At 39.1% G+C, this 14,582-nt stretch overlaps 1 protein-coding gene across 1 annotated transcript; it reads left to right on the top strand.

Moving 5' to 3' along the window:
- The first annotated feature begins 2,042 nt into the window (after positions 1–2,042).
- zdhhc24 (zDHHC palmitoyltransferase 24) lies at positions 2,043–8,771 on the top strand. Its single transcript, XM_083915123.1, has 3 exons — positions 2,043–2,547; positions 4,698–4,975; positions 6,556–8,771. Exons 1-3 carry the CDS (start codon positions 2,243–2,245, stop codon positions 6,846–6,848), a joined length of 876 nt encoding a protein of 291 aa, XP_083771249.1. The 5' UTR covers positions 2,043–2,242; the 3' UTR covers positions 6,849–8,771.
- Positions 8,772–14,582: the final 5,811 nt, after the last annotated feature.

Genomic DNA, 14,582 nt, shown 5'->3' with positions numbered 1-14,582 from the left:
ACCACGCTGAACATACCAGGAACCGTCCTGAGCTCACTATCTAGAGGAAGACACAGAGAGCTGAGTCACGCCCAGAAAACGATAACTCACTGAGGATGAGATGAGTCATCACTCTTCCTGTTTTAATTAGGAAACACGGGCCCTTCAGCGGCCAATAATCTTATCTACTTCCTCCCCTCCAGTGACTTCACGCAGGGAGTTGTGTTAGTTTGACGGTGGCAGGAGCAAACACCACTGTCCTGCCATCTGAGAATCCTCACAAACAGATATGCACCTTAAATGTAACATTAAGGAAAACAAAACATTGTCAAAAAGCTTTATGTTGAAACAATGAAACGCACATCCCATTCCAATTACATCTTATATCATCATCTTCCACCGCTTATCCCGGGGTCGGGGTCGCAGGGGGTGCTGGAGCCGATCCCAGCTGACATTGGGCGTGAGGCGGGGTACACCCTGGACAGGACGCCAGTCTATCGCAGGGCACATAGAGACGAACAGAGACAGACGACCATTCACACCTACGGGCAATTTTTAGAGTCATCAATTAACCTAGCACATGCACGTCTTTGGATTGTGGGAGGAAACCGGAGAACCCGGAGAAAACCCACGCAGACACGGGGAGAACATGCAAACTCCACACAGAAAGGCCCAGGCCGGGATGCGAACCTGAACCTTCTTGCTGTGATGCGACAGTGCTAACCACTACACCACCGTGTAGCCACATCTTATATCCATAAATTATAATTATATCACAGATGTGACGCCTCCACTCCTGGTTCTGGAGAGGCCAGCACTGTTTATTTCTCTGGTTACTTAGATGAAATGTGTTCAGACAGTAAAATGCAAATCAGGTGTGGGCAGTGTTGGGGGGAAATGGACGATTCAGGGGCTCTTCAGGACCAGAAGTTGGCGACTCTGGCTTATAGAGAGTGAAATTACCTTAACATCAGAAATGAGAATAGTTCAGATGTACAACTCACTGGTTATTGTATTTAGGTATGGTAAAATATGGCTATTATTTCTGGCATAAAGACAGAGGTGAGGGACATGCCAGAAATCTGACCCAAGGGCCTCAGATTTTCTTGCGCTGCCCCTGGTCAGGACTCTTTCTTACTCTCTCTCTCTTGTGAAGCAAGGCGATAATAAGGCTATTTCCCTCTTCAGGGTTGAAATAGCAGGGCTGTAGGTGGGTACTGGTTAGATGGAGGGAACAAACAAAAAATGTATTTAGTGAAGCAGGGCAGTGAAACAGCAGCAGGTTAAACAGGTTTGCAGCAACCTATTTTAGGGCGGAGCAGCATAAGCACAAATATGTTGGTTACTCATTTCAATATTTGACTAATAATCCACCAGTCCAACACAACCACGTTTTTTTTAATTAAGCCTTTATTTAACCAGGAAGTGTGCTGACTGCTGAGATAAAAACCTTTTGAGGGAGACCTTTTGAGGACACCAACAGTTTAAATAGAAATTAAACACAACTGACAGGAAAGATAATCCTCAATAAAACACAAGGAGGAAACTTAATCCATTTTAAATAAAGCATTTCTCACAAATGACGTTATATGGCCGATAAAAATCCAAAGATCCACATTATAATTTTGAAAGGGGAACTTGCATACGTCCATCTTTACTATAAATGGTTCTAGCATAAAAAACAACTCTCATGGACTGGAAATAATCAAATCCACCTTGTTTCAGGAACTGGCATCATGAACCTGTTTCAGTGATCCACATGGAGAAACTGCGGATGGAGTATTTAAAACATCAGCATAAATGGGGATAATCTCAAGGTCCTTTTTTGCTATATCTTTAGATTATATATATATGTGTGTACTTATCCTTGTTATTTTGTTTTGCCTGCCTTAGTTTTGGTTTTGTGTGCATACTTTTAGGCATTTGTTTTGGATAAAGGGGAACACAGTTGTTCACCAAAGCGGAACTACAGTATGTTCCACCGCGGATGTATTTTCATGTAACACCCGTTGACAGGCGCTTCATTCCGTCCAGCAGCGGAGATCGTGGCAGGTTAGGGAGGATTCAACAGCGTCATATTTCAACTCTTACGTTACTTTAATTCGTCGAGGATTTATATAAAGTATTATTGACACCATGCGGTTAGTTTAACCTCGAAGAGAAAGCTGACGGAGCGGTTTTTAAGCTAACCAACGGTTACCACGGTGCGTCTGTCAATCCCGTCCTCTGAGCTGTCACACACGGAGGTGGACAGGCAAGAAACATGACCAGTTTAGCCAGTCGAGTGTTTTTTAAGGTGGACAGGGTGTGTCGCCACCTCCCCGTGGTCCTCAACACCTTCCTGGTCTTCTCCATCACCGGGGAGGTGAGCTACCTGGTGCTGGTCGAGGCTCCGCTGGAGGCGGACCAGAAGAAGAGGGTGTGGACTGCCTGGTGGAAGACGGTCCACCTGCTGGCCCAGTACTTCATGCTGGCGAACATCTGCTGGAACGCCCTGCTCTTCCTCAGGACCAGCTCCAGCATCAAGGGGGTGTTTCTGGGAGGAGAGGGCATGGGCCAGGGGTGGAGGTAAGGAGGGAGAGCTGGGTGGGTTATTACCATAGGATGTGCATCACATTAATGGATCATGTAAAACAATGCAGCGACATAGGAGTGCATAAATTGTCTTTATTTTATCAATGTTAATAGTCATAGGCCTCAAAGTGCAACAGGTTTGTCATAAAACAATCCTTGTTAAATGAACAAACCTGTTAACCAGAGGTTTTCACTCGATTATTGGACTAAAGTACAAGTTTAAGGCTCTTCTCCTTTACCTGAATATTTTATTTACATGCTACTTTATACTTCTACTTCAATACAAATCAGTGGAAATATTCTTCCAATTGAATAGCCCTGCTATAGGTTATTACAGGCAGAGGCGGTTGTAGAGTCTGTTGGGGCCGGAACACGGGCACGTTATGTTATAGCCGAACTGTGTCACCGGTTGGACAGTTTTTGGTTAAATTCTATCACTCTTTCTGTTTTTAGTTAATTTAATGGTGTTGAACTTCTGTCACGATAATAAATTTTGCTGGGCAATAAATTGTCCCAGAAATTATTGCGAAAAAGCGATATTATTGCCGTTTTGAGACCATTTTCAACTGATATACTGATAATGGCGTAATAATGCAAGTAGACACTTTCAAAGATTAATCAATGTTCATTTTTAAAGAATATTTATCACTAGAACTGGAAGGCATTTTAAATATCCCCAAAAAATACTAGTCGGCCACCCCAAGCTCCTTGCTGTAAACATTGGGAGCTGCTGGGGTCCAAATTAACATCTATGCAGCCAAAACATCCGGGACCATACTACAGTCCTTCATAACAAAACTACATGCTTTAACAGCTCCAAAATACACCGTAAGTTTTCTTTATTTCCATTTTTGATGTAAACCACCTGAGCCGCTCAGGCTGAACGTCGCCCAAACGTTCTCACTGCTATCTCTCATCAGCGTCACTTTCATTTACTAATTAGACATTTAAATACGCATGTATGAAATGAGACTTCACCTGTAGATTCTTAGAGGTGTGTAAATAAATTGTACTTGCACCCAGTAAAGCAACACAAAAAGACAATAAACTGTGGCAGAGATCTGTCCGGATATGGATAATACCAGCGAACGGCGTCCGACTGGTGACATATTCTCTGGAAAATACCAGACACCAACAGAAAGATGCACATTGTAAAAAAAAATATTATTTCAAAAAGGACACACTTTATGTTTTTTATTTCCAAATATGAATATAAAATTAAAGAAAAACTGTAATACACATATATTAATATTAAGAACAATAAAAATTAAACCAGAACAATAAAAGCCCCCTTAGAAAGGTCAGGGAAGGAAATGAATGCATTTTAATTAGACCCTATATGGCTAAAGGTATGTGGACATCTCTCAACATTCTTTTGAATACTTTGGTCTTAGGCTGTTTTTTATAGTTTGGGCCTCATTTTATGCTCAGGCTGCCTTAGTTCCAGTTCAACTCAGGAACATTTCCTGTGCATAATAAACCTGTAACAACAAGAATCGACTGTTCAACTAAATTATATATTTTTTATAGGGTTAAATCTATCTTATAAACATCTAAATGTGTCAAAAATATTCCGTAATATCAACCTTTGTGTATATAATCCATCTATCATATTCATTTATAATAAAATACTACTTTAACAGTAAATAAATGCACAACATAGTTAACAAAACAAATATACAACAAGAACTAAAAAAGTGAATTAACCAAAAAATGTGAAGAAGTGTACATAAATAGTGAAACATGTATTTTGTTATATATATCATATGTTTGATTGCAGCAGTTTGCACTCCGTATGTGTACACACTTTTTTATATACAGACGATATGTACACAGCACTGAAGTGTTTATCTGTGTTCAACTTGCTGTCTTCGTCCATTCCTTGTGTGTGTATTCATACTTGGCTGAGTCTGATTCCAGTTAACATAAATCTTTATACTACAACATAAAATGTTATTTTAGAAAATGTTGTTCCAAGAAAGTTGCTTCTCTGCTTTTTCACAGAAAGATATATTTAGGCTGCTACTTCCAATCATCATTTCTCTGGGCCCCAGCTGATACTCACCATCTTTATGTTTCAGTGAGATTAGGAGCATTTCTGACCATAGATAATAGTATTTTCTGTCTTTCCCCGCCACACACAGGTACTGTTATACATGCGAGACACACACTCCTCCTCGCTGCTCCCACTGCTATGACTGCAAAGTGTGTGTGCTGCGACGGGATCACCACTGCGTCTTTTTTGGCCAGTGCGTGGGCTTCCATAACTACCGCTTCTTCCTGAGCTGTTTGTTTTTCATGTGGTCGGGACTCCTGTACGCCACTCTGATGAATGCAGAGGTCTTCATTGTCATATTGAAGGAGGGTGTGACTATGCACAGCGTCATGCTGCTGCTCATACCCTGGATCATGCTTGTTTCAGGTAAGATATGGTTTCTGCCATATTAGTTGTTTTATTTGTTATTGTTTGCTACCAGCTTTACTCATTATAAAGTTTTCTATAATACTGTAGATTTAAAGTAGAGTGATCTCCCACATAGAAACTAGATATGTTAGAGGTAAAAAATGAAAATAAACCTGTGAAAAAACACTGTTAAATATAAAGCATCTTTTTTTATTATCTTTTTATTTCCTGTTTAAAAAAATAGAAGTAAAGATGCAGTTGGCAACATTTTTGATCATATTCACTGAAACCGACACTTTGTTCCGATAGAACAACATAAATCATCTGGTTTTAGAAACAAATACCCGCCTCTATGTGAACGTAGAGGCTGTTGTTTGCAAAAATCCACCGTGCCCGTATCCTCCCATCCACTCAGAGCAGGACTCAGGCACAGCTCGTACACACGCATGTACACACCGCAACCTAGGCATAAGCTAATTGACATTAGCAATCTGTATCTATGAGTAAGTTGGAATCTGGTGCACACCCACTGACGAGCACTTGATTGGAGGGAGCTATGGAGCTTGGTGGTAGAGGGGGAGGGGCGTGAGAGTTGTTATTAGAATTATAGGAAACTTTTTAAAAAGTCCAAACAGTCCAAAACCACTGAATATTCCACTTACAAAACGGATAAAAGACTAAGATTTACTGGCCCAACTAATTAATTTGTTGAATAATTGTTTCAGTTTCTAGTTCGATGATGCTGATAATTAGACATCCTGAATGAGACGGGGGACACTGGCAGATCCTCTTGATCTTTGACTTGTTTTAAATAAGAGACTATTTAAACATGCGCTCACATACACAATTACTGTATATTGCAAATATGACAGTTCACTTATGTCGCCCAGTATAACAAATCATAACCTTGCCTCACCTCTTGCACACCCTGACACCCTCTATCTTTAGACCCTTGGTTTGGAAAAAGAAAACTCCACCAAAAGAAACTTTTAATGAGGGAAGGAAATTGTATGAAACCTCAGAAAGAGCAAAGGACAGATTTGCAATGGATGTCGTGTGTTGCCTACCTCGTTATTTTCTTGTCGGCTCTATTTTCATGTACCAAAACTCTCTTGAGGGGAAAGTCCTGTTCAAAGAGTCTCATGAATCACCCGCAATAAAATACATGTGGATGACACTTTGAGAACCAATCTGGGGAAAGCAGCGGATGCAGAAATATATATATATATATATATCTTATTTTGAATGCTATGAACATTTCCCACAGCTCTCTTTAAATTTGAATGCAGCAGGATTTATTCATGCTCGTGGAAACTTGAGTTCAGTTGTTTATGTGATGAGATAAATCCCAGGAATGTAACCAAATCTAACCTAAACTTTAATCATTGCTGGGCTGTAATTTGATAATTTATCGTCTTTAAATGGAATCATATCGTGACAAAAATCACATATCAAGATATCGGGATACACAATTACATCATCAAAATATGTATTTATAGAATTACCAGAGAACATGGTATATAAATATAAATTATCAAGATTTGTAATGACCTATATCTGGATATAAGATCTTGGGTTGATGTCCCTTCTCTCCGCAGGCCAAGTCTCAGCCCGAGCCTTCGCCTTCGCCTTTATCGCAGACACATGCGTGGTGGGCTTCCTGCTGGTGTCTGCCTTTTTCTTCTTCCATCTCTACCTGATGTCTCGGGGACAGACCACCAGGGAGTGGTACTCCACCCGCCGACCCTACAACCTCGGGCTCGTGGGCAACCTGCGTCACTCTCTGGGCCTTCGCTGGTACCTCTGCTGGCTCTGCCCACTCATCCGATCACCTGTCCCTGGAGATGGGATACACTTTGAGGTCACAGGATCGCTGGAACCCGCCCAGTAACAGCTTCATATTAACAGGCCGTGTGTCTTTGCTTCAGTGGTGATGGTTAATGTTATTGGGAGCAGCAGGGAAGATCGCCTCAGTTCAAGTTGAGGTCGCTTGGGAAGGGAAGAAGCCAGAAGAGTGTGCGGTTGTTTAAGATGTTAACGGGTATACCTGTCCGCAGGTATCTTCTCTGTAGCGTCACCTGTGATGAGACGAATAAATGATGCGTCTACATTAGAAGTTACATTGACTTTGACCTGAGTGAAGGTAATCTGTACACTGATTGAGGTTTTCATCCTCTGGAATACTGAGCACTGAAAATATATGTAACGAACAAATGAGAATGTATTTTATTGATAGTGACGATGTCTAATTTTAAATCCTCGTTAACAAGCACTCGCAGCTTTTGACTTTGACTCCCGGGCAGTCATGCTCTCGGGATTTCAACTTAAATGGGCCTTTCTCGTACAGTTTATCGTGCCTACGGTCATACAGATTTGGCTTGTACTGTTCCTGAATAGGGTGCTGCAGGAATGAGAAATGAGTTATTTTTGCACTTTCAGTTCCCTCGTCTTGAAGTCAGTGGGTTTTTGACCGTTTCTGGTTGGATTCCTGAAATAAGGTCTGCGGTCGACACAAGTTTAAGAGATTTTCACAGTTTTTTTACGAGATAAAATGCATCACTAAATACCACACTTGGGAAATTTGAAGCGTTTACGTGTCTCTAAAAGATTAGTTGCTAACAAGTGACTAAATGAGACTACAGCGGTCGTCGAGGACATTAAACGCCATCACGCCAAACACCCGAAATCAGTTGGAAGCTCGTTTATAGCCTAGAGTTTGCTTTTTTTTTTTTTTTTTTTTACCTCTGGTCATTGCATTTACTCTTCATGTCAAATCATAAAAGTGGTTTAACTTTGAGATTATCTTGCTGATGTTAGTAGTTTTGTTTGCCACAGAGCTTATTTTCTGCAATTAACCCACATTCAATGGAAATGTCCCACTGGCCTTTTGTTGAGGGACCCAGGAAGATGCTGACTTCCTGTTCATCCTACCAAAATACATCATCTGTGCAGCACTTATAGTCCATAAGATCATAAACTGCTGTTGTGCTTTAGCTGCTTGGATCATAATGTGCTTCCCTCTTGTCTACATCCACTCCTGACTTTATTATTTACGGAGCACTGAGCTTTTATATTGATTATTTTTACACCAAGTGAGACAATCACTGAGCACTGAGAAAGAGAAAACACCCGACAGAAATAGTAGGGGGTGAAATCTAGTGTTGCTCTTTAGACACGCATGTAAAGTCATTCAGCATTCAGCATTTCAAATCTACCTGGTGTGGTACCTACCCACGTTTCTCAGTATGCTGTCCATGTTTCAGTCAGTACTACAAACCAAACTTACAGTGGAACAACTATTAACTAATTGTACACAGAATATACTGTATGCTAGTCTTTATAGCATCCTGTTTTTGCAGTAAGTTTACAGAAAATCACCATGCATTATTTTTATTATCATCTTCACCTGATTGTTTGGATTATGTAGAACTCAATAGATGCCTATGAGTTTTGATTAAGTATGTAGTATGAATTAAGGGTGTCACAATTTCAATTTTAAATTGGAAATCGATTGAAATTAGCTTTCAGTTTAAACGATTATATTCAATGGTATGGATTTGGGACACAGCAAACCTGTCTCACAGCAGTTACCTCAGTACAATCTTGTTTTGTCTTTCTAACACCTTAACGAAAAATGACAAGTGCTCTTACTTGTCCTGCACTGAATCTACATGCAGCCAAAAATATTGTTTGTAAGTATTGTTAATTGTTTCACGTGCATATGTCGGCCTCTCTTTATGTTCTGGACCATGTGGTCTCACACAGGTGAAGGTTTATGAACGTTTGATGTTTGGTTTTGCTGTTTGAAAGTTGTTCAAATAAATGGCTTTAAAGGGAGTACAGAACAGTTTTATTGTTTTATCTTTTGTACTTTGTGGTGTAATAATAAAATTTGGATTTGAAGAGTTGTCTGCAGTTCCAGTCATTTTAAACACACGTACACTGACGGTTTAGAGTCTCAAACTAGATGTTTAGTAAAATAGTATAAATGTGATCATAATTAATGCAGTCAGAACTACTTTTGGGCCCATCCATACATGTTACCACGGTCATCAGTACCTGTTCTGTGTCAAATGTCAATTTGGGGGTTCATCAGTGGTGATAAAGTAAAATAAAATAAATCCTATAGTTATGAGCGTTTAGCGTCATTAATGTTTTAATTGACTGCGTATGTTAAAGCACCATTTCCTTGATATGATTGCACTGAAATTTGTAAGTTTTCTTTGATTAATCCCAATACTTCTTTGGTGCTATTTGTCGACCTCTGTTAAGAAGTAAACTTGCAGTCTTAAATTAATTGAATCCCAGTAAAATTCTAGCTAGGAAATAATTAACCTTATTAATACCATTTAAAGGTTTACACAAAAAAAAACACTAGGCAGTGGAAAGCTTTGCAGTAGAAACGTGGATTAGCTGGAATCATGGGTGAAATCAGTGTTATAACTAACTACTTTTTAAAAGTATATATATATATATACTTATCAATACATTTAAGAAGAGAGAGTACTTAAATACACATTAAGAAAAAACTAAAGGAGAGAATAAAACAATGAATATAGCATAAATAAATAAATAGAAAAAAGGTAGGCTATATAATCACATTTCCTTAAAAATAATCTTGTAGTATGGACCTTTTCAAAGATGTAAACAGAAACAGAAACTCAATTGTAAAACTAAAAGTTGGCCGCGATTTTGAAAATCTGGATTTATGGATGTGCCGTTTTCCTTTAGGATTTAAACTTTGACAATCCAATGTATTGTTTTCTTTTGACAATTACATATTTCGTTTCCAGTTGAATTGCGTGATTTTTTTTTTTAAATGATTAGAAAATTATACTGACACCCCCAGAATAAATGTATAGTTGTTTCTTAAATTTTACAAAATTCACATTTGAAAAGTTCAAATCTAAACAGCTTTTACTGTGCCCTGGTAACCTTGGTAACCCTGTTAACGCGGTAACGCAGGCTGCTTCCTGTACTTGGTATGGCGGCCAGAACTGCAATTTAGCGGCTGTAGCCTCCTCCGTTTGGATTTACACGCTGGTAAGGCATTTTTGTTATCATTTTAAAACATTATCAGTATGTTTAACTTTTTGCCAACTGACATGCGAGCTGACGTCAACGCTAACTGAGAAACGTGATAGTAGCGTGTAGCTAATGTTAGCTTGCTAAACGCCTCTGAAAACATGAATGAAGTGTATTAAGAAGTCCTGCAAAACACTAGAAATAATTTTCCTCAACACGTGTGCTGTTTCTAGTGCACTTACACATTCATTCATGGGGATTTTTAGCTTTTTAGCATAGGCTTAGCTGAAGCAGCTTACTCTAAGATACCTCATGTTGTTTTAAATGCGGCTGTTGACTTCAACTTAAGTTGTATAACTCTAGCTTTGGAAAGTTAACTAGCTATTTTTAAGACAGGCGTTTTAAATACAATAAAATGGTGCTTGTGGGCTAATGGTAATGTAGCATTAACCCTGTCACACTGGCTGACCTTCAAAGATGCAGATATTGCAGAAAAGGCGGACACACAATGTTCCCTCCTTGCAATTGGCTGAGATATCTTTGCCTTTCTCATTGCAGGTATTTCAGCATTATGCATAATGTTTTTATAAATGAATGTATTTTATACCAGTTATACTGTATACGTTAACTGAATCAGTAATGTAAGTTTAGTCTATCCTACAAGTTAGTATGTACACTCACACCATCAGCACTTTTAAGTGGACTATGGTCTTATGTTTAAAATATTTAAATGTATCTTAAAAACTGTGTGTTGCTCCTTTATGGTATTCTATCAGGTGGACCATTTGTTGATTACAAGCACCACAGAGAAGTAAGCCAGCAGGATGGTTGTCACAGAAAAAAACATGTGAGTGATGTTTACTGAATAAACCCAGGGATAAAAATGTTTGATTGACTTACTTAGCAGTAATTTATGAAGCTTGATCCTGCTGTGTGTGTGTGTGTGTGTGTGTGTGTGTGTGTGTGTGTGTGTGTGTGTGTGTGTGTGTGTGTGTGTGTGTGTGTGTGTGTGTGTGTGTGTGTGTGTGTGTGTGTGCGTAGGACACCGGCAGAGATGCTTGAGAAAATAGCGGAGCTGAAATATGCTCTAAGCCAGCAAAGGGACCTGAATGATAAAATGAGGCAATGGCTGGATGCTGCAGATGATGATATGGCGATGCTGCGCTCAGAGAATGCTGCCTTGAGAAAACAAGTGAAAGAGTAACTATACACACACAATTGTCTGAACAAACTTAAATCTACAATCTATCATCCTATTCACACATTATATGTTTTTATGTAATTGGTCTTTCTTTTCCAATGCTTTTGCTATGTGCCAGTCATCGTATCTCTGTTTCATAGTGCTTTTGAACCAGTGCTTTGACATGATGGTGGAAAAACAGTATGGAGCATGTAGATGTGTTTGTGTGTCTGCAGCCTGGAGAAGCACATCAGTGAAGCGCAGCAGGTTGAAGCGGAGCCCTGCAGTTCCCTCCTGACTGATGACCTCAATGCAAAGAGATGCAGGGAAAGAAAGATTCAGGAATTGGTGGGGACCTGAAGTGTTGCTGAGTTACGATGTGTATTGTTGGCGTTCTTAAGATGATCTTAAGACTGATTAAATAAAAATGTAATGCTGCCTTTAAGGCCAAACTTGATCTCCTTGATTATATATGGTATCACATTGCATTGATAAAGTACCCAGCTCTATTCCAGTGTTTCACATTTTCTTTTATGTTTTTCATTGGAATCATGGATTGCAATTTATATAAATCACCAATCATGGTGAATTATTTGTGTTACCTTGCACTTCTTGGAGTGGAATACTCAAGGAACAGCTGATTTTATTATAGTGTATGAATAATAGTAATCAAAGTCACCACAGTTGATGACAGGTGGAGGTTATTTAACTTGGTGTGTTATCTGGAAGGTGATTGGTTATATCTGAAAATGTTTATTATCTTTTTTTTATTTCAGGCTGTAAAACAGAAAAATTGACAATTTCAAAAGGGTAACATGACTTTCTACCCGGCTGTTAAGTCTGAGGTAACACCCTTTCAAAATACGATTTCTGGGTCCAAACACTCTTTTGTACAAAAAAACAGACACAACTACTGAACGTGAAGAATTACGATTGTCTTTTTCAACAAGAAAGCGGTAAAATGACAATTACGTTTAAAATAAAAACTCAGATCTGTTCAAACAATGTGTAACAAGGTACTGCGGCGTTGTAGAAATACGAGACTTGGACCCGCTTGGACCCTGAAATCATATTTTTAAAGGGTGTTACGTCACGTCTTAACAGCTGGATAGGCACAGATGTATACAGATGTTTTTATATCACTATATGCAAATGATGGTTGTGATTTTAAATATCTCCAGGTAACTCTTCATGTTGTAATTGTGTGCAGGAAAAGGAGTCCCACATGATAAAGGAACAGAATAAAAATCTAACTGCAGAGGTATGTCTTTTACTTTTCACATGCAACTCTGATCATTCATTATGTACTACAGTTAGAAGTGGTACTGAAATTCCAAAACACTTGCTTTTTCAGTTCAAGAGCCTCCAGCTAGAGAGGGAACAGGACAAGGTCAGCTTGAACGAGTTCAGTGTTCAACTTCAAATCCTGCAGGTAACACCAGGGATTCAACTTGGAGATGTTTAGTTATTTTTATTTCATGTTACAATGTGAAACAGCACCTGTTTTTTACATTGTGTGTTTCTTCAGTGTAGAATGGAAGATGCTCAGTTAGGGCTGCAGAATAGGGATGAGGTTATTCATCAGGTAGGAACATCAGTACAATGCAGCGACTGACCAAGATCAAGATATTCTCATAATTATTGACTTTTGTCTTTGGAGTTCAACATGAATATTTTGACAATTCGTTGTTTTTTTTTTTTTTTGAATATCACCTTTTTTTTCACTTATGTGTTTGTGATAGAAAAACTTGCAGTTACAGCACTTGCAGGAAGCAGTAGAAGAGTACTCCAACATCATAGAGGTAAATATCTTCTCAACCGTCGCTATTCAGTTAAAGGGATAGTTCTGATTTTTTTAAAGTGGGGTTGTATTAGATGCTAATCCATAGTCAGCACGGTTTCTCCCAGTGCATTACAAGCCTGGTGGCCTGCTGGGTTGACTTAAACCTGGGACAGGCAGTTTATTAATAATTAATAATGATAATAATTAACCTTTCATTATATTGTTATTCAACTGTTCTGAGTGAAGACTAGACTTCTGCACCTCCTGTTGGATCCGTTTCAGGCTTTATAAATCTAGAAGTTCATGAAGGACTAGAAAGAACAATATTCACTCAGCTACCGACTGCTGTCAGATAACGTCTTCATGTTACGAGATGTTGAAGTGTGTTTTGTTGTCTGATCATGTTTCTCTGCTCCAGGATCTCAGGCTGACAAATCAGGAGCTGAGAGAGCAGTTGGAGAACAGAGTGGATGAGGCCTCATTGTAACCCATACACACAATATCCTCACTGGACGTATACTGAGCCATATGTGTGCTCTCATACTGTGTGTGTGTGTGTGTGTGTGTGTGTGTGTGTGTGTGTGTGTGTGTGTGTGTGTGTGTGTGTGTGTGTGTGTGTGTGTGTGTGTGTGTGTGTGTGTGTGTGTGTGTGTGTGTGTGTGTGTGTGTGTGTGTGTGTGTGTGTGTGTGTGTTTCCAGCGCGGTTGTGAATGACCTGATGGGAGCCAAGGAAGCATCGCTCTGTCCTCCTCTGTCCTTTGCAGAGGAAATTAAGCTGCTGGCCTCTTCAGCTGAAGTGAAAAGCAGCAAGTCCACAGATCCTAGACATGTATGACCTCTCCCTCTTGTTTAGACTTTTGATTTTAAGGGAATGTAGACAGTAAATCCTATAAAGTGGCAACTGAATGTAGATTTATTGCCATTTAATTATCCTGTAATTCTGTAAGTGACCACCAGAGTGTGCCACTACAACTCCCAGTGGTGGAAGAAGAACGTGTTTTACTTAAAGGAGCTGTAATCAACATTCACAACATTTATATAGCAGTAAACAAATGTTTTCTATTTAAAGATATAGTGGAGTAATGGTGTGTTGAGCAGGAAAGTCATTCACCCTCTGTGTGAGTTATAATCAAGGTTTCTCTGTTGTTTGTTTTCTATAGCCAGCTCGCACGACTGCGTGTGCAAATGTGGGGCTTATTTCTTACTATATACATTACAGAGTAGCAGTCGATTCTTATCTATATGCACAATAACACATCATAATGTACTTCTTAATTGTATTGTATGTTATTCAGCTTAATCTGCAATGCAACTAGTTATTAATGGTATTTTAAAAAATGTAGTGATGTTAAACGTACAATATTTCCCTCAGATGTAGTCGAGTATAAATAAAAAGTAGCATAAAGTAAGCATAATACTTCAAAATTGTATTTAAAGGCATGATATAAAGTATATGTAGTATCCTAAAAAAACTGTATAAACTAACACAAAAGTAATCCCTCTCAATCCTCACTTATGACTGAGACCAGGAGTATGTGGTGGTGTCTGTATCAGCTCCTGCCCTCTGCTAGGACTTTCTCTTCGTCTTATTTTGAGGTAGTCCGGGACGTTTGTAAGTGTTTTTGAGCCGCTTGTGG

This window comes from Echiichthys vipera (genome assembly GCF_963691815.1).
Source record: "Echiichthys vipera genome assembly, chromosome: 6".
Taxonomy (NCBI): domain Eukaryota; kingdom Metazoa; phylum Chordata; class Actinopteri; order Perciformes; family Trachinidae; genus Echiichthys; species Echiichthys vipera.
The sequence above is the reverse complement of the archived record's forward strand: the minus strand, read 5'-3'. Positions and strand labels throughout refer to the sequence as shown.

What these genes read in the sequence shown, in the direction of transcription:
- zdhhc24 (XM_083915123.1), top strand. Translation starts at nt 2,243, where the DNA reads ATGACCAGTTTAGCCAGTCGAGTGTTTTTTAAGGTGGACAGGGTGTGT. An exon ending in GGCATGGGCCAGGGGTGGAG is followed by an intron (nt 2,548 to 4,697) that starts GTAAGGAGGGAG and finishes CGCCACACACAG; the next exon opens with GTACTGTTATACATGCGAGA. An exon ending in CTGGATCATGCTTGTTTCAG is followed by an intron (nt 4,976 to 6,555) that starts GTAAGATATGGT and finishes TTCTCTCCGCAG; the next exon opens with GCCAAGTCTCAGCCCGAGCC.